The sequence below is a fragment of the Astyanax mexicanus genome, chromosome 6 (genome assembly GCF_023375975.1).
Source record: "Astyanax mexicanus isolate ESR-SI-001 chromosome 6, AstMex3_surface, whole genome shotgun sequence".
NCBI lineage: Eukaryota > Metazoa > Chordata > Actinopteri > Characiformes > Acestrorhamphidae > Astyanax > Astyanax mexicanus.
This window is the reverse complement of record NC_064413.1, coordinates 53768840-53793553: the sequence shown is the minus strand read 5'-3', so window position 1 is coordinate 53793553 and position 24714 is coordinate 53768840. Positions and strand designations below refer to the sequence as shown.

Here is a 24714-nt window from a genome sequence, read left to right as displayed (position 1 = left end):
CTAATAATATATTCATTCTAAAAACTGGGGTGTCGGGTCGCTTTTCACCAGAGTTCTTCTTCTGGCCACGTCACGTATCTTTACGTACTTATGTCATACGTACAGCCTGTAAAAAGAGGATCCGGCTCAGTTTTATTGAACGCGAGCGGCTGGAGGAGCAATGGAGACTTCAGAAGAGGAAACTCAGAGCTCAGTATCTCATTCACTCATAGTACAACCAAAGAAACGAAGGAGTGAAGTTTCTGACTGATCTCTCTCTCTCTCTCTCTCTCTCTCTCTCTCTCTCTCTCTCTGACTGAACATAACCTGGAATCGGATTCATCTGCTCAGAAGAGGACTGCATCACACCCACCCAGTTTAAAATAATTCTTCCACATGCTCGGTGTAATTACCCATTTTCACCAGAGAGGGCAGTAAATCCTCCAAATCCCAAAACTTACGATCATCAGCTTTGATTAATAAGATTTGCCACTCAGTAATAGAGAATATATATATATATATATATATATATATTAAAAAATAAAAAAATAAGTAAAATCAAGTAAAAAAAGTGTTTTAACTCACATTCATGTTGACGGTAGAGTGGATTAGCTTTTCTTAACCAGACGAGTCCGATGAACAGCATGACCGGCCACATGATCTCCATGAAGAACCGCATCTAAAAAACACAGCATGAGCAAAATGCAGAAGTGCATAGTGGGAATTGGGCTCCTCTGATCACCAGTGTTAATTTTAATCATTTTGATAATGTGAACTATGAGGAAGAACATCTGTTGACAGCCTATATTTGACAGTAAAAACAAGACAAGAACTAAAAAAATTAATACCTAAAAACAAAAACTAGTATTTTACGAATTTAAGAATTTTACTACCCATTTGTCAACAAATTAAAACAATTCAACAAAAATGTCAAAGACTGACAAATGTGGATGCCGGTGTATCTTTGGTATCATGAGGTGAAAAAAATAAGCCTTGTGCAGCTCAAAAGGTATAAAAGGCATGTATTAATTCTCTATATTAATCATGGGTGTAGTTAATAACATGAAATAAACCAATCAGTGTGTCAGTTGTCATTCCCTTTAAGAGGCAGATGAGCTCTGACTTTGGTGTGTTCGTATCTTAACAGCGTGGTGCTTTTGCGCGTCTCAGCAGAGACTGATACTGAGCTGCTCGTTCACACTGTGAGATAAGATACACCAGCAGCTCATTTCAGGAAACTGTAAAAGTATGTAGCTGAGATAGGAATGCTCATTGCTATCTTACACACTTTCAACAGTCTATTTTCAAGTCTTTTATTTATGAATAAATAAATACACTGATGGGTGTGGTGGTCTGGAAGTGAGGTGTGTTCAGATAAATTTCTGGCATGTTTCTTTATACAGTATTTTGGTGGTGGAAAACACAGGAGCTCCACTGACTGATTAAAACAGTCAGAGTCCATTCCTATTGGTGCTCCAGTGCTCGAACACCTCCACTTATTAAACACACACACACACACAAACGGATGCACTGCAGGGGCACAAACCCTGACTTTTAACTCAACAATAAACAGAATAAAGAATATAAAATAACTTTGCTGTTCCCTTAAATGAGCTGCTGGTGTATCTTCACAGTGTGAACATGTAGATCAGTATCTGTCTCTGCTAAAATGCACAAAAACATCACGCTGTTAAGATACGAACACACCAAAGTCAGAGCTCACCTGCCTCTTAAAGGAAATGAAAACTGATACACTGATTAAGATAATTCCTTCATGCCTTCTGCACGTTTTGAGCTGCATAAGGTGTATTTTTGCGCTCTCACGATACCAAAGACACACCGACACGCCATAAATCCAGCTGTACAATTTCACATACCTTCTGCCTCTTTCGGACCGTCCAGTTTTTCCATAGCAGGAGCCGCACCTGACTGATCGTTCCCATTTCTCCACCCCTAACCCCCTCAGGGGTCCGCTACAGCTCACCTATAAACCAAATCAACAGAAATGATAAATATACCAATATAAATAATAATATACACAATTAATTCAATGTGGTACTGTGATAGTTAGAACAGCAACATTAGAAGAACACAGGTTTGGGTCAAACCAGCAGGATTAATTTAATTTTAATTATTTTTTTCAGTCCCTTTAAGTTGTAAATGCTCAGCTGCATTGAAAATGAGTGGTACTCTCAATGTATTACTGATTGAACCAAGGGTATCAAAAGGAATTACATGAAGTTAAATTAAATTAAATTAAATTAAATTAAATTAAAAATATAAAGTATTAAAAAAAAACCAGACACAGATAAAATCAAGGGGTGTTTATCCAAAAAAGATTCAGTTTTATTAGAATTAAACAAAGAGCGAGGACTGAGCTAATTCCGTTTGTTTGAGTTAAAATGTTTTTATTTTAGATAAAAGCTGTAAAAGTGGCATTTCCTTTTGTTCTGTTTACTACCTTTTTTATAAATAAATAAATAAAACAAAAAAACACTAAATTTTAAAGTAGTGTGGACAATGTTGGCTAGTTGTAGTAGCATGACCAGCATCGCATAGTCCAAAAACTCCAATTCCCAGAATCCCCAGCATGTGATCAGTGCCAACCAGCCACACCTGTGCAGCAGAGTATAAAAACACAGGCCCAAGCCTCACACCTCACCACACCTTTGTAGAGGGGTGGTCGGTAACAGAGTGTATCAAAGAAATGAAGAGGAAAAAATATGTAAAAAAATATATATAATAAAAGAAACCGGACAGAGAGATAAAATCAAGTTTGTTTGTTTTTTTATCAGAAAAGCTTCTGTTTTATTACATATTTAAAAAAGGGGAGGAATGAGCTCAGTCTGTTTGGAGTTTGGTTGAGTTAAAAAAAAGAATTCTGAACTAAAAGTTGTATTTTTGTTCGTAAAAGCCAATAGCAAAATTTCCTTAGTTGAACATTTGTTCTAAAAATTTGTTCATTAAAAAAATGACAATACAAATAATATTGAAGCATATTTATAAATAATTAATCACATGAACAAATAATTGTAAATATAGTAAAGTGAGTAAGCATTGCCATGTGGTTCAGCCAGACGTGACCCTTCCTGAATCAGTTTTCTCCATTTTCCAAGAGTCTTTTTTAAAACTTTTATTTTAAAATAAGTAAAGTAATTTAATAATGAATGAATAAAAGCTAAAATCACTGAATTTTAAAGTAGTGTGGACAGTGTTGGCCAGTTATAGTTGGCCAGCATCGCTTGGTCTTTTTCTGGAAAGGAGTAAATACAACAGTGTGATAAATCAGTAAAGTTTGGTCCAAAAACTCCAATTCCCAGAATCCCTAGCATGTGATCAGTGCCAACCAGCCACACCTGTGCAGCAGGGTATAAAAACACAGGCCCAAGCCTCACACCTGCCCCACCTTTGTAGAGGGGTGGCTGGTAACAGAGGGTATCAATGAAATAAAATGACAAAAAATGAAGAGAATTTTTTTATTTTTAACAAATAATAAAAGTAATAAAAGAAACTGGAGATAAAATCAAGGGGTGTTTACAAAAAAATGTGTCTGTTTACTTACAATTCAAAAAAGGGGAGGACTGAGCTCATTCTATTTGGAGTTTGGTTGAGGTAAAATTAGTTTTTTTTTTCCTAAATAATGGCATTTCCTTTGTTCTGTTTCCCGCCTTTTTTTCTACAGCATTTTTTCCACTCATTCTCCAGCCAGTTATAATCCCAGCCTGAACATTTGTCCTATAAAATTCCATAAGCAGGTTTCCTGTTCTGAATAACTATTAAAAATGACTATATAAATAATATTGAAGCATATTTATAAATAATTAATCACATGAACAAATAATTGTAAACATAGTAAAATGAGTAAACACTGCCATGTGCCATGTGGGTCAGCCAGACGTGACCCTTCCTGAACCAGTTTTCTCCAGTTTCCAAGTCTTTTTAAAACTTTTATTTTAAAATGAGTAAAGTAATTAAATAATGAATGAATAAAAGCTAAAATCACAGAATTTTAAAGCAGTGTGGACAGTGTTGGCCAGTTGAGTTTCCGGGAGGCCAAAAAATTTGATGAATTATTAGAGTTGGTCCCCAAAACTCCAATTCCCAGAATCCCCGGCGTGTGATCGTGGTATAAAAACACAGGCCAAAGCCTCACACCTCACTTCACCTTTGTAGAGGGGTGACAAGAACAGAGGATATCAATGAAATAAAATGAAATGGAAAAAAATGCAGAAATGTAATAAAAGAAATCGGAGAAACAAATAAAATCAAGGGGTGTTTGTCAGAAAAGCTTCTGTTTTATCAGAACTAAAAAAGGGGGGGGGGGCTGAGGACTGAGCTCAGTGCGTTCGGAGTTTAGTTGAGTTAAAATTTCTGTTTCTTAAAAGTAACTATATAACTTTTATTCAAAGTAAATTTTAAATTGAGTACTTTTTTACATTTACTCGAGTAGATTTTTAGATGGGTACTTTTACTTGAGTAGAATTTTAGCAAAGTAAAGGTACTTTTTACTTAATTACAATTTTTCAGTACTTTTTCCACCTCTGGTTAGAACAGCAAAGTTAGAAGAACACAGGTTTGGGTCGCACCGGATTTATTTTAGCATATAATTTTTACTGTTTTGTTTATGAAGTTGCTTATTTTAGCTCACCTGATTAAATACTTGAAGTTGTAAATGCTCGGCTGCATTGAAAATGAGGGGTACTCTCAATGAATTACTGAGTGAAAAAAATATTGATTGATTTTAATGAAAAACTGATTAAACAATCTAGGATGTAAACTGAAAATACTGGCCGTTCTCCAGGACAGCACAGAAAATGGTTCAGCAAAAATAGTGACGCAATTAAAATTACTCCTGTTTATATTAAACTATATTTACTATATTTACAATTATTTGTTCATGTGATTAATTATTTATAAATATGCTTCAATATTATTTATATAGTCATTTTTTAATAGTTATTCAGAACAGGAAACCTGCTTATGGAGCTTTATAGAACAAAAAAAAATCTGTTTCTTTGAGCTGAAAGCTGTATTTTTGTTTGTAAAAGCCAATAGTAACATATTTCCTTTGTTCTGTTTCCCGCCTTTTTTTCTACACCTCTTTTAAGGCATTTTTTTCCCCATTCATTTTTGCAGAAAGTTCAGATCCCAGCCTAAAGATTTTTCTATAAAGGTTCTCAAGCACATAATGTTAAAGAATATTTCTAAATAATATATCACATAAACAAATAATTGTAAATTTATCTGAGTAAAAACACTGCCATGTGGGTCAGCCAGACCTGACCTTTACTGTACCAGTTTTCTCCAATTTCCAAGAGTCTTTTTAAAACTTTTATTATAAAATAAATAAATAAAATAATATAGAAATAAAAGCTAAAATCACTGAATTTTAAAGTAGTGTGGACAGTGTTGGTCAGCTATAGTCTATAGCTATATAGGTCTTTTGCAGAAATTAACAGCCTCTAAACTCTTCCTATAGCTTCCAATAAGAGTCTGGCTTCTGGTTGAAGGTATTTTAGTCCGTTCTTCTTTACAAAACGTCTCCAGCCACTTTAAATGTTGAAATAGCTGATCTACACTTTCTCCTGACCTCAGGGCAGCTCTATCAGTGCTATACATGACCTAGCTGCCCTCCTTTGAACTGCAAAGCTAAATTATCTCTATAAACAGTGTCTATCTCCACTTATCCACACCTTATCTCCACGTCTCCTCCACCCGTCCATCAGCTGAGGAACACCTGACCCAACACTGAACTCACTGTACACACTGAAACACTAAAAAACTCACCTCAGGTGGAAGATGTTCCTCTGCGGCTACATGGGAGGATGAAGAGCCCGGCCGTGTTCAGGCCGACGCGTCTCAGTGCAAAAGCTGGACATGATTCCACCCGAGACTCAGGCAGAGCCTCTAATCAGCTTGGTCTAATCCGTCTCCTCCATCGCTGCTATGGGAAGCCGGGCAGTCCATAAATAAACTCACTTCTTCCAACACTACAGCCCTAACACTGCTTTTTAAATTACATAAATTCATTCATTTAGACTATAAAATGCATTATGCTTTATTTATTATGACCTTATTATGTGAAAGTCACTAATAACAGCATTATTAGTTGCAGTAATATAGAATAAACATGATGTTACCAGCCTGTTATACAGATTATTTAATGCTGTTTAGTGTTTAATTAGTGATGAGCACCATCATCAAAACCTGAACTGTTCATTACCATTACCCAACATGCAGCTGGACAGATGTCCACTTCATTCCCCTTTAACAACCAACACTGAAACACTTTTTGATATTCTTGTGATTTAAACTTTAAATCACTCTCGTAATATTACGACTTTACTCTCGTAATATTACGACTTTTTTCTTGAAATATTACGACTTTACTTTTGTAATATTACGACTTTACTCTCGTAATATTGCGACTTTACTCTCGTATTATGACTTTACTCTCTTAATATTATGACTTTCAGACCTGAATTATGTTCTGTGTTTCTCTGATGTTACTATTTATAGGTTTATGTTTGAGTAAAATGAATATTTTTGTTTTATTCTATAAACTACAGACAACATTTCTTCCAAATTCCAAATTAAAATATTGTCATTTAGAGCATTTATTTAAAGCAGAAAATGAAAAATGGCTTAAATAACAAAAAAGATGCAGAGCTTTCAGACCTCAAATAAGGCAAAGAAAACAAGTTCATATTCATAAAGTTTAAAGTCATAAAGAGTTCAGAAATCAATATTTTATGGAATTACCCTGTTTTTTGGTGGAATAATCTGTTTTTATGCATCTTGTCATCATGTTCTCCTGCACCAGTCTTACACACTGCTTTTGGATAACTTTATGCTGCTTTACTCCTGGTGCAGAAATTCAAGCAGTTCAGTTTGGTGGTTTGATGGCTTGTGATAATCCATCTTCCTCTTGATTATATTTCAGAGGTTTTCAATTTGGTAAAATCAAAGAAACTCATCATTTTTAAGTGCTCTCTTATTATTTTTTTTCCAGACCTGTATATAAAATCTAAACACTAAGTTAGTAAACAAAATGTAACTGTATTTTTAAACTTTGTAACTTTTCTACCTCGTATTTTGAAAATACAAGGTTTTAATACAATCAGCTAATCGGCTAGGTTGCATTTCTATATGCAAACATTAATTACAGTTAAAAATAAATAAAATACGAAATGAATAAAACACACATCATTCATGTTGTCCACGTTTTTTTAATAAGTTACAAAAGTGTATCCTCACACTGCAGGCTAGCTGTTTGTTCGTACACTGAATACAACAAATGGAAAACATCATTATTATGAAAAAGTGACTGAAAAAATGCTTGTGGTTGGTGTGGTAAAAAACGTACAGACTGATACAGTTCCATTAAAACAAGCTCGTATTTTGGCAGAATATCTCATGTTTTGCACCACTGAAGTCCTCAGTGCTTGTTCAGACAGTTCAGTATAAAAATCCTTTGGAAAAATATGATTTTGAGCATTTCTGCCAAAGAGTCCAGAAGTTAAAATAGTATAGAAATATAGTTCAGTGCCCGAACTGGAGCAGGAAAATGAAAATGATATAAACATATAACCAGCACAATGAACATGTGCAGCGTGTTACAACGTAATATACAGTAATAAAAATAAAACCCTGTGAAACAATGGGAACACCAAACTTTGGCAGATACTCAGACACTGTCGCGTAAATCCCAATAAACTGGAATAAAATACTGCATTACATACATCAAGCGGACTGAAGTGAAATATTTATATATATATATATGGAGAGGAATTAGTGCCAAATTGAAAAGCAAGCACTACCATGAAAAAAACGTAAATGCAATCCACAAGATGCATTGCTTTTCCTCGCTAACATGCAAAATATGTATCAAAATAAAATGCAAAAACACCATTACATTACATTTATTAAAAACGATACACAAGTATTTACATTTTCACAAGAATTGCACATAAAATGCAATCAACTGCCCGACTGCATTGTATCCCACTGTGTGGCTGTGCTGTAAATATTCAAAAGCAAATCACAATGCACAGGATTGCATTTCGTCTAGGAGCATTGCGAAATTCATGCCAAAATGAAATGTGAAATGAAATCACTGTCCAATCAGCACCTACTACTGAAATTGGGGCAGAGCTGAGAAGCCAGTCTGAAGCGAAGAAAGCACTCATGCTGTGCTTTAAACCAGAGAAAATTATAGAGTATTTTGCCACATGATATATGTGGAAATAAACTTTCTAATTCTAAAAATTAAGGCTGGCACAGTTTTTAATCCTCCTGTTATGTTGTAATTTACTAACATCTTTTATGTTTGTGGTCAATTTGACCCCAGCAGTTTCAACCTACAGAAAATTATTATATTATAAATAATAATATAATTATAATAGTCACATAAGTTACTTGTTTGTTGACTACTTAAATAGCCATTTAAGAGATATGTACATCACTATAAAATCTCATTGATTTACCTGAAATTGAAAATAGAGATCTTATTGATAGTTTAATGGTTTAATATTATTTCTAAGTAAATATTTGTTATTTAACATATTTAGAATGTTGTCAATAATAGTAACATGTATTATGTTTGACTCCAGCTATTTTAATCTCCAGAAAATGAATATATAGTGACTTTCACATCATTCAACACAAATGTGTGTAAAAAAAAATTCTGATTATTTTTTTTAATGTTTTATAATAACAGCCTGGGGTCAAATTGGGGTCAACACTGATGTATACAAAATGTCTACAGGATGTGTAGACATACCATCTCATTAATTTTAAGTTTAACCAGTTAAATATAAAGAAAATACATTGATGTTAACTGTTTATTTAAAGGTGTTAAACATGTAATGTTTTTATATAATAAAATGTATGTTTAAACCAGCATCAATGCTGCTTTTTTAGTTTTATTTTGACAGTTTTTTCAGTAGTAGGTTCAGTAGTTTGGATTGCGCTAATTCCGCAATGCTCCTAGACGAAATGCAATCCTCTGCATTGTGATTTTCTGATTTGCTTTTGAACATCTGCAGCACAGCCACACAGTGAAATGCAATACAATACACTGCATTTGAGCTGATTGCATGTCTTTATTTTACATTTTCAGTAAAGAGATCAAGTGCAGTTAAATGTAATAGTGTAATAGTGGTTTTATTTTCATTTTATTTTGACACGTATTCTACATGCTAGGAGAAAAAGCAATGCAATGCATCTTGTGGATTGCATTTACAGTGTGGTAAAATGGTACCACTTTAAAATAAGACTACCTTTATATAAAGGGTTTATGAATGGTCTATTAATGAGTTTATTAAGGATTATTAATTGGGTTGCAAATGTCTAAAAAACATTAATAAGCAGTTAATAAATATATAAAAACACATAAATAGAAATGTCCTAAATACTGATCTTACTTTGTGTTTTTCTTAAACCTGTCGTCATATTAATTTTTATTTTTTTTAATTTGTAAGTATGTTTTTAACTATTTACTATAAATGTAATGACCAAGCAAACAATGGATCACTGTTGCCTTTTGTTGCCAATTGATGTGTTGTAACTGTAGCTTATCAATGTGATATATATATATATATATATATATATATAATGTGTGTGTATATATATATATATATATATATATATATATATATATATATATATATATATATATATATATATATATATATATATATATAATCATTGATAAGCTACAGTTACAACACATTATATATATATATATAATTATTATTATTATTATTATTATTTATTTTATTTTTTTTAAGGATTTACAACTTAATCAATAATAATTAATAAACTCTTTTTATAAACCATTTATAAACCCTTTATAAGGGTAGTCTTATTTAAAGTGGTACGGGTAAAATGAATGACTTCTATCCTGATTTTTCTACGGTGTGTTCAGTGTTCAGTCTTTATTTTTTGCTCTCTCTCTCTCTCTCTCTCTATAAGACAACGTGACGTAACGTAGGCTAACTAAGTGCATCCTGTATTAATACTGGTCCATGCGCTTGTCATTTACAAGCTGCCATCTCATTCCAAATGAGTAATATATTAATATATATATATTTATATAAAGCCTATATAATTTTGAATTCTGTATATAAAACAGTTCACAGCTCGTGGAAATGCTCCATGAGTTTTTTTTTTTTTTTTTTTTTTCCTCTCTTTTTATATACACAAGGTCAAAGGTCAAAAATGTCACTGTTCGTTATATTTGACCACAGTTTTAGTTCTTTTGTGTTCATCGATTACACGAAGTGAGCCTCCCGGTTCTCGAAGTCCTGCATTCGCCGGGCTCTGAACCTCTGGTACACTGGCTTGGTCTGGTTTGCGTTGAGCTCCTCTGGGCTGGAGCTTGGCGAATGAGGAGGAGCTTCGGTTTCGGTTTCGGCTTCGGTTTCAGGTTGGCAACGAGCTTCTGGTTCTTGTTCATCCACAGAAACCTCAAGGCCAAACTTCTCCTCTTCTTCTTCTTCGTCCTCTTCATCCTCGATCTCCTCTATCTCTTCATCTTCCTCTTCTTCTTCCTCCTCCTCCTCCTCATCGTCGTCTTCATCCTCATCCTCTGCGCTGTTAGCAGGTGCTATGCTCCTCGCTTTCGTTCCAGACTCCACGTTGACTAGCGCTAATGATTTCGATTGGCTCCCTGGAGGTTTGTAAAAGGTTCCAGGTGGTGGTTTTAAAGTCCGTGGTGGTCTAAAAGCTGTGGGAACTGGACTGTTCTCAACACCCATGCTCAGACGCACAGATAAGGCAAAGGTTTTGTTAGTGTTAGCATTAGCTTTATTATGAAGAGAGCTAGCGGTTTTCCGCTCCAAGAAGGAGTCTGATGGTGCAGAAGTTGAAAGAGAGACACTTTCGTTGGCGTTGGCGTCCGATGGCAGCTTAGTCACGATCATGGCAGTCCGTGGAGTGATGTCGTAATGCTTATACTGCTTATCCCAAGTCCTACGTAGCGTATTCGTGTCAATGTACGTGTTCCTATAGTGGTTCCTAGGTCTAGGCTTGGGTTTTTCCTCCTCGGAGACCTCCTCGATCGCTGGGTCGTGTCTCTCGCCTCTCGTCTCCGGCTGCTCGGCAGAATTTCGAGAGTTGCATTCGTCCACCCGGTTCAGGAGTCGCTCGGCCGGCATGCTGACGGGTCGCGAGCTCAGTTTTGGACGTGGCGGTCGGAGCTGCACCCTGCTGACGTGGTTCCGTCGACACAGCCCTGGTGAGATTGGCACTTCCGTGAGGCTCGTGGACAGAGATCCGTTCACATTTTCCGAATCTGCATCTACAGCTACAAGAAAAAAAGGAAAAGATTAGCTCAACTTTTGTCGAAAGTTAATAGAAAATCAGTTCTTCAAAGGCTTCAAATGTTGTTGTGTACTGTATGGTTTACGGTTAATACTAACCAGCAGTAAAGTCCTTGTCATCAGGCCTTACTTTCACCTCCTTCACCTCCTCCAGCAGGTGGGTGGAGGGGATCACGGATGAGTGGCGCTTATACATCTTAGAGCTCTGGTACTGCTGTAGGAACAACACAGTGGAGACAGAAACCTGTCAGTGTTGGATGCTCCATCACAAAATTTCCCTGGTCTGTCTCAATGGCTTGTCATTATCACCTATGTGGGAGGAGTGTCCCTACATACTTGACATTGATTGATTGATTGATTGATTGATTGATTGAATAATTGATTGATTGATTGATTTGTATAAGAACAAAAGAGAGAAAGCATCGGATATCAATGAGATGCCTTTTTTTTTTAAAGTTGTTTTGCCAAATTCTGCTTCCTCTGAGAGTTTTAGAGTGCAAACCGAAGGTATTTTTCTTCTATTGTTTAAAAGCTGGTGATTGATTGTGTTACAACACTTGGTCATATTTTTCCTTTTGTCTGCTTGTGCATATAATCAGTCTATTAGGTGCAGTACTATCATTGGCCACTTGGGGACTGCCAGTATATGAGCCTGGAAAAGCCTGATCTGAGAGACGCTCAGTGCTCCTCCTCTTTCATGACCTGGAAAAACTCCTAACTCAGGCTTTGTGTTTTTGCTAGTTTTTTGTTGCAGTTTTGTCACTTTTGTTTGACTACCTTTTCCCCTGGTTTGCCTGAAGCTTATAGTACTTCCCATTTGTTGTCAAATTACCGTTACAGTCTGACCATAGACTGGGTCATAATAATAGCTTGCCTCATAAAACAGCCCTTGGTTAGCCTCCATAATGGGTAAATGTATACAGTGTGGTTTAAACAGGCAGTTATTTTTTTCTAGTGTATTATAATTACTCCAAAATGAAGCGATTAAGTCTTTTTTTGGGGCTAACTTTAATTAAAAAGTAAAAAGATTTTAATATTACAGATACAATGTGTTTTTCATGAGGGATAATTAGTTCACTAATGCACAATGGTGTATAGATTTAAACAACATACATTGAGAGTTAAAATTGATAAATGGTGACCAAATACAGTAACAAGGTGGGTTTTGAAGAGAGAATGCACAGTTTTAATACTAGTTTTAATAAATAACTAGTTTTAACTGACATTATTGGACACTATATATAGCCATTGTATATATACATTAATATATACCTTACTGTATGTAGATAAGGACTAAGAGCAACTGACCTCTTTAATGTCCACCAGGGACCTGGAGTGGCGGCTCAGCCGTCGCTCTTTCTCCTGCGGGGTTAAGTGAGACTTTATGGGGAGGGGGGAGCTCTGTCCTACGATGCAGGACGTCGGGAGGGGGCTGAGGGGCGTATCGAAGATCATCTCGTAATGTCTGATCAGCAGCTCCACTATCAGGGCCTGGTAGGGGTAATCCACCAGCGAGGAGAGCGAGACATCGGCGTCCGCCTGCCGCGGTTTGATCAGCGTGGGGCCGAAGATGATGCCGAGGTTACTGGCCGTCATCTTGTTCTCCTCCGCCTTCTCCGACACTCTGGAATAAAAAATAAATAAAATTATTATTAAATTACAATGAAAAGAACTGGGACAAGACAAAACTTTAGACGTCCACATTGAGTCTGTAAAAACACAAAGAGCCTGGAAAAGCCTGATCTGAGTGACCCTCATGGCTCCTCCCCTTTCATGACCTGGAAAAACCTCCTGCTCAGGCTTTGTGTTTGTTTGCTAGCAGGGAATTAGGGTAGATTTTTGTGTAGTTTGGTTTCTTTAATTGCATGTTTCGTTAGTTGGTTTTATTTATTATTTTGGCTTATGCTCTGCCCTGAATCTTATAGTACTTTCCATTTTTTGTCAATAAAATCTACCTGATTTATTCCATTTTCAGTGTCCAACGATTTGGCAGTGGGGTTTTCTGCCTATTTTCATTTACTGCTACAGCCTTCCCATAGACTGGGTAATAATAATAACCTCAAATTCCTGTAAATGGTTTGGTGTCCAACCCTTTTGATTTTTGCTGACTTCACTCTCAGCCCAAATTCGAAAAATGCCAAAAAAAAAAAAATGATAGGGTTGCTTTAGAAAGGGCAGTGGGTGATGTATGGGTTTAGAAGTGAGGCAGGAGGGAGGGAGCTGATTGGCTGAGTTGCTCTGAGGGCGCTGCAGAGGTGGAAATATTTATAACAAATTTTAGGTTAGGTTACCTGTGTAGATGGCGGATGAGCAGCTGCAGGGTTTTGTAGTGCGTGGTTGGAAGCTGCCGCAGCAGGTCTTTGATCTTGAAGAGGACCCGGTTGAGCTCCACGCTGACCTGCGGCACATCGGAGGCGGGGCTTCCCCCAGACGTCTCCGCCTCGTCGATGATGATGCTCTGACACTCTTTGGCGAGGCCGATGAAGTCGTTATAGTAGCGGAAGAGGATGAGAGGTTCTGGAAGCTGTGGGGAGAATCAGAAACTGTTTTTTATTTCTGCATATTGTCCTTAAAACCTAGTCTCAATCTTTCTTTTTACTTTTAATTGGCTAATAAAGTGATTTATTAAGTGATTTAGGCATATTATGAGGTTAAATGCCATGTAAACCAATGAGTAACAGACTATTGAGAGCCTGTTAAAGGTGTGGGGGCTTACCTGTCGCAGGTAGAGTTTGAGGACGTTGCTGATGTCGTGAGGGTAAAGGTCAGAGAGCTCCACTAAATCTTTGCCGTTCTCGAAAGCTTGGCAGAGTTTCTCCACTCGAGATTTGGCCCCGTTTACCCTGTAGATTCCCTGCAAAAACCAGCCAGAACTAAAGGTCAGCCATTTATTAATGTAGCATCAATTCAGATCTGATTCTATTATTAGCAAAGCAGTGTAACACCATATCAACCACCTGGGATACCCACAGCAACCCCCTAGCAACACACTAACAACCACTTGGCAACAACATAGCAATCACCTAAAATATCATACCAATTGCATACACTTAGCAAAAACACCTTAAACCGCTAAACAAGACCTTATCAACCACCTAGCAAATAACCTGTATGACCATGCCAATTTCATCCACCTAGCAAAAATACCTTAGAAACCACCTTGGATTCCCTTAGGATCCACCTGGTAACACCGTGTCAACGACCGTAAATCATCTAAACAAGTCCTTATCAACCACCTAGTAATCTGGGATTCCACAGCAGCCACCTGGGATACCAAAGCAACATCTCAGCAACACCCTAACCTAGCAACACTTTAGGAACCACCGTGCATTCCATAGCATCCACCTGGTAAATCTATTAAACAACTCCTTATGGCAATCACCTGAATTACTATACCAATAGCAACCACCAATCAAAAATGCTTTAGCATCCACCTGGTAACACCATGTCAACCACCTTAAATAATCTAAACAAGTCATTATCAACCACCTAGTAATCTGCAATTTCACAGCAACCACCTGGGATACCAAAGCAACAACTCAGCAATACTCAATATACAAACCATCTACAACTACTACAACACCATTGCAACCATTTATTAACAAATGCTTGTTACTTAGCTACAAACACCCAGGATTTCATAGCAACAGTACCAGCCACCTAGCAAAAAACACCTTGGATTCCCTTAGCATCCACCTAGTAACACCATGTCAACCACCTTAAAGGGACAGCTCAATCCTGTAAAAAAGTAATTACCAACCACCTAGTAATCATCAAATCATTTTACAACCACTGGGCAGCACTATAGCAACCATTTATTAACAATCTCAACGTACCAGCCACACACAGTGTACACTATTAGTAACACCATAAAAACACACCAGGGATTCCATAGCAACCACCTAGCAATACCTAGCAAAAACAGTAGCAACTCAACTACCGAACAACCCCTTAGCTAATCTATACAATATAGAAACCACACATTGGCCCATGATAACTAACTGGGATTCACCATCAACCCCTTAGCAACACCGCGTAAACCACCACACACACTGTACAGTATAAAGGCGCACCTTGATGTTGAGCGCTCTGTTCTCGATCTCGGTCGTGCACTTCCTGATGATGAAGGGAATTCCGTCCGGACTGTTCCGAGCTGCCTGAGAGAAATCCACCGCGAACAGATGCAGCTTCCCCTGCAGCTTCTTATGACCACACTGGATGGCCAGAGTCTCCAGACACTTCTTATGACAGGCCAGAGAACACTGAGGAACACATCAAAAACACTCATAACATTAATAAAAGATGATTACTGTAAATCACACCCATAAAATATAATTTAAAGTCTATTACAACTAAGGGACAACTTCAGTTTCTGAATCAGTTTCTCTGATTTTGCTATTTATAGGTTTATGTTTGAGTAAAATGAACATTGTTGTTTTATTCTATAAACTACAGACAACATTTCTCCCAAATTCCAAATAAATATATTTTAGACATTTAGAGCATTTATTTACAGAAAATGAGAAATGCAGAGTTTTCAGACCTCAAATAATGCAAAGCAAACAAGTTCATACTTATAAAGTTGTAAGAGTTCAGAAATCAATATTTGGTGGAATAACTTTTTAATCACAGTTTTTTTTTTCATGCATCTTGGCATCATGTTCTCCTCCACCAGTCTTACACACTGCTTTTGGATAACTTTATGCTGCTTTACTCCTGGTGCAAAAAAAAAATTCAAGCAGTTCAGTTTGGTGGTTTGATGGTTTGTGATCATCCATCTTCCTCTTGATTATATTCCAGAGGTTTCCAATTTGGTAAAATCAAAGAAACATCATTTTTTAAGTGGTCTTTTATTTATTTATTTTTTTCAGAGCTGTATGTGTTAATGCTGACTAATGGAAAAGACAAAATTTAACAGTATAAATGAATGTAAAATCACTATTTGGCAAACGAAAGACTCTATAAAGGAGCCTTATTTAAAGTGATATTGAACATTGCTATTATTTTAATAGTGTAAGCTGCTTACCTCCTCACACTCGGCGCCGTGAAACACCACCAGACTGTCGCACTCCCTGCACTTGGACGGCGCCCGCAGCTTCCTCAGCTTGTGGGTCTGAGCAGCTTTGGACATCTGAGTGTTCCTGAAGGGTCCGGGGGAGCTGGCCGTCTCCGTCACCATCTCGCTCAGCCCTGTGAGGAGCACACGCCGGCACACCGTCAACCAACCATCTGACCACACTCTACTCTAAACCCAGTAAACCCTGTAAAACCCCGTAAACACCGTCCTCTACACACATCAGAGCTGCCCGTCCACATACCACACATTCTACACATACTGAGCCTCGAACCCGCACCGCCACCGCCGCTGCAGGACACGCCCCCTACTGTCGGGCTGTCAGACACTGACACGGGAGGTGGTGACACTGATGATAATAATAATTCTAAAGTCAGCGCTGTGTAAAAATATTTTATTCCAAGTTTACCTGCATTTTACACACAGTTTAACCTGCTCTACTTTTGCACATTTTGCCAATTCCACCAAATGAGTGCAATTTGCTTGTTGTAACTTCCATTTTTAATATATATTATATATATATTTAACTATGCAAATCATGTACTGGTCAATTTTTATGAGGTTTCTAATCCGAAAATGGTTACAAAACTCATGTGACTTTTAAAAAGCATGTTTAAAAGCAAGTCTGATCATTTCTTTATTTTATCTGAAGAAAGTCTTTATTTTAAAGAAATGGTTATAGCCTGCATGTTCAAATAATTTATATTTATGACAATTAATAAAAGAAATCACTCATGTTACTGGCATTCATTCCTTGTTACTTTTTATGGAATGAGATTTTAGCCTAGAATTAGCAAAAACATGAAAAATAGCTAAATGGTGGCTATGCTAACATCATGAGGATGCTAAGCACATTCTAGTGATTTTTCTAAAATGTGTATGTTTATTTTAAAATGAATAAATAAGATCTAACAATTAATTTAGGGAACAGAAATGAGTATTGAGATTGACATAGTTAGTTAGTTTTTATGCTTTATATTTTCCACTATTTACACAATAATTATACAATAATAAAATATCACAATAAAACAGCATTTATTTATTTATTTAATTGTAAGTAAAAAGTATATATAATTACATATATATATATACATATATTTGTTTAAAGGGAAATCCTATCTTGATGAAATACACCAATTTGAAGCCAAAAGCTCACTATTATAATTAAATAAATTGTGTTTTATTATGATACTAAACACAGTATTGTCCAAATAATCAAATATAATACATATATATTTATATATATACATATATAAAAGTTGAAATCCTGATCAAATACATTCATTTGAAACCAAAAGCTCACCATTATAATTAAATAATTGCTGTTTTATATTATATCATTATTGTTCAAATAATCTAATATAATTACAGAAAAAAAGCACTCAATTTTAAATCAAAAGCTCACATTCATAATTAAATCAGTGTTTTCATTATTGTTTAAACATTGGGAAATATAAATCATGAAAACATAAACATAATGATCTAGTTACATATATATATATATATATATATATACATATATATATACATATATATATATATATATATATATATATATATATATATATATATATATATATATATATTTATAGAAGTAAATATATATATATATATATATATTTATAAAATAAACCAATTAAAAAAAATCAAATTCCAAAAGCTCATGATTACATATAAATACATTGTTTTATTATGATATATTAGTATTGTCCAAATAATCAAATATAATAAAAATATATTTATTTATGAAAGTAAAAATCTTTAGTTTAATGCAGAAGCTCACCGTTATCAGAAGGTGAAGGGGGCTCTCTCTCGTCCAGGTCGTCTGCTGAGGACATGGTTCCTGTGGAGGGGGTCCGGGGAAGTCTCCTCTTAAAGTCCCCTAGAAAAGGACACAGTATTCCAGGTAAGAGTCTCATCTCTGCCCCCCGGCTCCAGCCTGATCCCAGCTGATGAAGCTAATGCTAATGCTAATGTGTTCTCTCTGTGTATGATTGTGGTCTGAGCTGAGGGGTGAAGATCTGGGGGATTTAAAGACCCTCCTCAGCAGGGTGCGCATGTCAGGGATCATGACCCGTGGCCGGTACCGCCCGAGAGCCGTTCACACCTCTGATCACTAATCAGTCTCGCCGTGATTCTCCTAACACTGCTCCTAACGAGCGCCGAGAGAAACCTGCTCTCTGTTCTACAGCAAAAACACCACAATCACTTCCCCTCCTTTATCCTACACTTATCCTGAGATAAATCTGCAGCATGCTTCTTCTCTTCATGCTTCTACTGCAGCCTGAGCACCAGAAGCTCATGAAGAACTCATGCAGTCCTCACTGATCTCCACTGGATACCAGCAGTGTATAAAATACAGCTCCTTTAAAAGTGATTTTATTAGTTTTATTTGTGTTTTTAAAGCACTGATTTGAATGATCTATCCAGCTTCTACATTAATACCAGTCTGAGAGCATTAACCAAAGAGTTGTTGGCTGTTCTGAGTACGGAGTTGAGAGACTGTGGAAATAAACAGCTCTGGAAAAAAAATAAGAGACCATTTAAAAATTGAGTTTCTTTGATTTTATCAATTTAAAAACCTCTAGAATATAATCAAGAGGAAGATGGATGATCACAAGCTGATCATCAAACCACCAAACTGAACTGCTTGAATTTATGCACCAGTATTGTAAAGCATAAAGTTATCCAAAAGCAGTGTGTAAGACTGGTGGAGGAGAACATGATGCAAAGACGCATTAATTAAAACTGTGATTAAAAACCACCAGGGTTATTCCACCAAATATTGATTTCTGAACTCCTAAAACTTTATGAATATGAATTTGTTTTCTTTGCATTATTTGTATGGCAGCCTTTTTTGTATTACTACTACCCATCTACAACATTTTCATTTTCAACATGTTAATTCAGCACTCAATGTGCTTGTTAACATAGAAAATGAATGTGTTTTTTGACCAGTGTTAATATAAAAAGGACGTTTTTATGATTACAAACAAGTTAATTGAGTAATAGCTTAAATACTGAATGATCAAATTAATTTATTGCAAAGATTTAAGGGTTAAGGAGAGTGTGAGATATTTTAGGCCTGCAGTTAGCATCATGCTAACTGCTAAGGTGTTTGTTTCCATTATAGTTAGCTACATTAGCTCCATTAAAAAAAAAATAAAAAAAACTTTATTTGCACTGAGCTAACTGGCTTGGTGCACAATTTTTGTAATTTCATGGTTTTCTGCATAAATCATGTGCCTAAAATATTATATGTCTAAAATATTAGCACAACAACAATTAGCATCATTCATGTCTTTATTAAAAACACTATAAAATCTTTAGTGCTGATAGTGCTAGTGGAAATAGTGTGTGAACCCTTGTGTCAATGACCTTTAAAAGTGCTAACTACAGTCAATAGATGGATAATCCATAACTGGATTTTTTTTTTTGGATTGTGAAAATTTGGACTAGAGCGGTTTTAACTGATAAAATCTTAAACTACTTTTTGAGTTTGATCCACACAAGAAGCATATGTGAGCCATGCTGCACCAAATTAAGCTTTTAGAGGATTAGCTGATTTACACAAAGCTGGAATAAGTAAATTTATGCTCCAGTTTAAAACTATTGAACGAAACTGCGGTCACCATTCATTAGTGCATTATAAATAAGCGTAAGAGTAATTGTGTAAATTTACACTACTCCTCAAAAGTTTAGGATCACTTGCAAATTTCCTTTTTTTTAAAGAAAACCACATTTTCATGCAATTCACAAACAATATTTGTGATGCATTCATGCATTTCACTGATTCACAGTTCTGCAGTGTATCACTGTATATGTGATAAACACACTTTGATGTGATTTAACGGCAAAAAAAAAATCCATTGGCAAAAACTATATAAATATATAAAAACTGAGATGGATATGCTTTTATTCAGCAAAAAAAATCAGCCAATGGGGTCAAAGAAAGGTTCCCTTTTCATCCAATCAGAACAGTGGGCAAGCTTTAACCACTTCTGACACCAATTTAAAATGTGAACTAATAATAAATAATAATCAATTCAGGGGCTAATTTTTCTTAGTAAGATTTCTTAAAATCTCACGAGTAAAACTTAAATCAAGCAAAAATCACTAATTTTGTAGCTTACATTTAGACACAAGATCACTTGCAAATTTCCCTCTTTTTGAAAGAAAAACACATTTTCATGCAATTCACAAACAATACTGTCCATTTCACAATTAATTTAAGTGCATTCGATGATTTTTAAAGAATAATAATGTTTGTATTAAAGCCTTTTTTTGTGTAGAGGCTTATTTTGCATATAGAAGAAAAATAAAATTAGTAGTGATTTTTTTGTAATTTTATGTTGAACTGACATTTTAACACAGATGAGAGAGAGTGAAGAAGTGTGTATTGTGGGCTGTGGAAGCTCACAGTCGCAGGTGTGTGTGTGTGTGTCGATTTGATCAGTGTGAAATGCTAAATCTAACAGGGATTAAAATATTTCAGATCACTTCAAAGGGAAATGCTATGAATATCACTATTAACACCACATTTAACACCTAATCAGCAGCGACAAAGAGAGTCTAAAGCAGGGTGTCTCCAGATCTCACTCAGATTTAATATAAACTATAATAAACAAAGGGCTGATTTCCCCAGATTAACTCAGATTAAGCATCCATCAACCAGGACAGTGACAGGGCCCATCTTCTGCACATCTGCAGGCATGAGACAAGACTCAAGAGTCTTCTGTCCAAAAAACAGTGTTCCAGATGTTCTGGTGTTGGTCTATGTTAAATATATGATATTTTAGGATTGTTACAGTTTTCTTTACTCATCTAATGGTCCGTTTTCTCTAGTATGGCCTGTAATGATATCTGAATTACTATATTTAACTTTTTTTGTTTTACATTTTATTTGATTAAATTGACATGTTTATTTTACCTCTGAGTATATTTAATGTATAGTTTCTTTTTTTTGTATTATATCTGCGGTTATCCAATTATTTAAGTGTGTATATGTATGTATATATATATATTTTTTTTCATATCATATATATCATATTACCTATGTATATTATTTTGTTTAATTTTATTCTATTTAAATATAGTTATTTAATATTTATATTCAATTTTTGTTTATTGTGGCTTATTTTATTATAGGAGAGAAACAAAAGACAAAAAAACAGCATATTGAGATATTTAGTTTTTCAATACTGTATTGATTGATTATTTATTATTGGTTTTATTATTACATTAGAAATTGGTGTCAGAAGTGGTTAATTTAGTGATGTTTAAATCTCACCTACTGCTCTAATTGGATAAAAAAGCAAACCTTTCATTATTTAAACAATGACAAAATACATCTTGTTACTTACAGTTTTGCAATATATGACTATGTATTGAATTGTTACCCGTCTTAAACTAATACACAGTCCTATTATTTTATTTAATCAAACATTTCTTATACTCTGTGTAAACCTTTAACTTATTTTATTGTATTTAGGTTTTTATCCATTTTAAATATGATTTAATTTAATAATAATAATCATAATAATAATAATTAATACTTTAATACTTTACTACCCTAGTTATGCAGTGCATCACTGTATATGTGATAAACACACTTTGATGTGATTTCACTGCAAAAAATCCATTGGCAAAAACTATATAAATATATAAAAACTGAGATGGATATGCTTTTATTGAGCAAAAAATTCAATTCAATGAGGTCAAACAAAGGTTCACTTTTCATTCAATCAGAACAGTGATTGAGGTTTAAACACAACAGTAAATGAACCACTTCTGACACCAATTTTAAATGTAATAATAAAACTAATAATAAATAATCAATACATTATTAAAAAAAAAATATATATATATCACAATACCCCAATATGCTGGTAATAACAATGCTAATAACAATGAAATAATCAGTTCAGGGGGAAATTTTTATAGTAAGATTTCATAAAATAAGCAATCTCGCAATTTAAAATTGAGTGAAGTAAAACTTAAATCAAGCACAAATCCCTGATTTTGCAGCCTAAACACAATAATGACAATAATTTAAACACAGAATAACTTTAAAAAGTGTCTCTTTGTGCTTATTTTGAGTTTAAATGACTTAATATAAGATGAAAATGTAAGTAAGACTTAAATAATCTAAATAATCTAACTCTTACACAATGCTTAGTAATACAAAAAAAACGAACAAAATAAGATTTATTTTCTTAAATTAGATCATTTTACTTGCTAAGATTTAGTTTTTTGCAGTGTTGAGCTTTTAAAAATGACTGTACAGGATTTTAGGGTTAATCCATGACTCACGAATTGGTTTTAAACGTGTGAACAGAGCAGATAATTGAGGGGATGTTGCAGCTTAAATCAGTGAGTTTTAGAAAAAAGGGTTTAATTCTTTCTGCGCATTCCTCACATTCTCACAGACAGCACAGAGAGGCTGCCCCAGGGCATCATGGGAAGAGATGAGGATGAGTCTGTGGTGATTCAGTGATTACTGTCACTCGGCTGTCAGCAGGGTTACGGGTGTGGAAGTACAGCTGTGTGTGTACGTGTGGATCTGAGCATGTAGGGTGTGTGTGTGACAGGGTGTGTGTGTACACACACACATATACAGTTCTGTGCAAAAGTGTTAGTGCCCTGTGTTAATTACATGTTTACAATACATGTTTCCTTTCATGAGCAGGTAAGTGTTTATTTATTTAGTATTAGAATAAAATACAAATAACATTCATATTTAAAAAAGTGATAGTTTTATTTATTTATATATATATATATATATATATATATATATATATATATATATATGTGTGTGTGTGTGTGTGTGTGTGTGTGTGTGTGTGTGTGTGTTTATTAAAGCATATCCAAATCTCTCCTCAAGTATAGATTAGATTATATAGATTATTCTCTAGATATAGAGTATAATATTTAAGATCTTAGATTAACTCTTTCAGACCTGAATTAATTAATTAAAAAGGTAAAAATGCAGTTTTCTGCCTATAATGCACAGAAAAGAAGACTCTAGAGCCCTATAAAGATAGAATTAGTTTCTCAGGGGGTTCTGGGGTATTTTTGTCTTTTATAGCGGATCCGCTGTTATTTTATTCCTGTCTGGAACAACCATGTACGCGTTTTAATATACTTATATATATATATTCTACTATGAAAATGTATACAGCAAATTAATATATATATATTTTAAAAATATATATATATTTTTTGCATTGTAAGCATGTGTGTAATTTAACTATATTTTATATTTCATATTGACCATCTTTAAACATTAAAAAACATGATTAGAACGTGTTTGAAATCAGTAAAATAAATGAGTTAAAATTAGCTGTTACTTAATGGCTCTAGTACTTTTACTGTTTTTCCAGTGTTTTTGCAGTGGGAGGGGCCAAGTTACTGTTTCATTAATTTATAAACTTGTTTATTGGATGGTTCATTATCTATTCTGATGAACAACATCTCTCAAATAGTGTTCTGTGCAACAAAACATGTAAAAATAAAGAAAATACATGATGTCCATTGACCACTGGAAGCAGGGTCTGAAAGGGTTAATAATGATAAATAAGGTGAGCTGCTGATGGAATTCAACACACTGGAAACAATGGTATATATCTGATCAAGTTACATCCTCTTAAATTTGACTTATATACTATATATCTAATGCTTCTTGTTTGGACGTAGTTTAAGAATTAATAACTAATGTATTTGTACTTAATCTATGAAAAGTGTTTTATTGTATTGGCGGGTATTTTTGCTCAATTTATGAAAATCTATTATGAAAAGTCAAATTATATATATATATATATATATATATATATATATATATATATATATATATATATATATATATATATATATATATATATATGTATGTATTCTGACATATTTAAACTGGATTTAACTAGATAAAATATAGGTAAAACTTAAGCTTGTTGTGTGTGTGTGTGTGTTGTACCTGGGCTGGCTGTAGGTGAGTCCATAGACCGAGACTCACTGCTGCCCCCTGCACTCTCAGAGTCACTGCACATCTCCCCACCCTGACTCCCCCCAGACCAGGGCTTAAACGAAGCCTGGATCCGCAGAGCTGAAAAACACACACACACACACACACACACACATTAACACACAATGCAAAATTATTTAACACACACTTTCAGTTTGAAACAATTCAAACATACATACATTTAGCTATTGGTAGAGGTGTGGATAAAAGGATGAAAGAATGGAGGAATGGATCAGTTGTCAAATATTTGGATGGATAGATGGATGAGTACATGACTGGGTCAGTGAATGGATGGATGTATGGATGTGTAGGTGGGTGCG

The 24714-nt window shown here is 34.9% G+C and overlaps 2 protein-coding genes across 5 annotated transcripts in view; both read right to left on the bottom strand.

Annotated features, from left to right (window-relative positions):
* The window catches only part of abca4a (ATP-binding cassette, sub-family A (ABC1), member 4a), a 133672-nt gene extending 127803 nt beyond the window's left edge, over positions 1 to 5869 (bottom strand). For both annotated transcript variants that reach the window (XM_022666636.2, XM_022666637.2), the window contains exons 1-3: positions 5767 to 5869; positions 1857 to 1963; positions 565 to 658 (exon numbers count right to left, since the gene is read on the bottom strand). In XM_022666636.2, coding sequence (XP_022522357.2) covers positions 565 to 658; positions 1857 to 1922 — 160 coding nt within the window. In that variant the 5' untranslated portion in view covers positions 1923 to 1963; positions 5767 to 5869. The remainder of the gene's footprint in view (positions 1 to 564; positions 659 to 1856; positions 1964 to 5766) is intronic.
* A 3878-nt stretch (positions 5870 to 9747) lies between these two features.
* The window catches only part of arhgap29a (Rho GTPase activating protein 29a), a 106973-nt gene continuing 92006 nt past the window's right edge, over positions 9748 to 24714 (bottom strand). For all 3 annotated transcript variants that reach the window (XM_049480872.1, XM_049480873.1, XM_049480875.1), the window contains 9 exons: positions 24347 to 24475; positions 18161 to 18259; positions 16330 to 16493; positions 15377 to 15565; positions 14020 to 14157; positions 13595 to 13827; positions 12612 to 12927; positions 11403 to 11517; positions 9748 to 11287 (listed from right to left, as the gene is read on the bottom strand). In XM_049480872.1, the coding sequence (XP_049336829.1) occupies positions 10254 to 11287; positions 11403 to 11517; positions 12612 to 12927; positions 13595 to 13827; positions 14020 to 14157; positions 15377 to 15565; positions 16330 to 16493; positions 18161 to 18259; positions 24347 to 24475 (2417 nt within the window). In that variant the 3' untranslated portion in view covers positions 9748 to 10253. The remainder of the gene's footprint in view (positions 11288 to 11402; positions 11518 to 12611; positions 12928 to 13594; positions 13828 to 14019; positions 14158 to 15376; positions 15566 to 16329; positions 16494 to 18160; positions 18260 to 24346; positions 24476 to 24714) is intronic.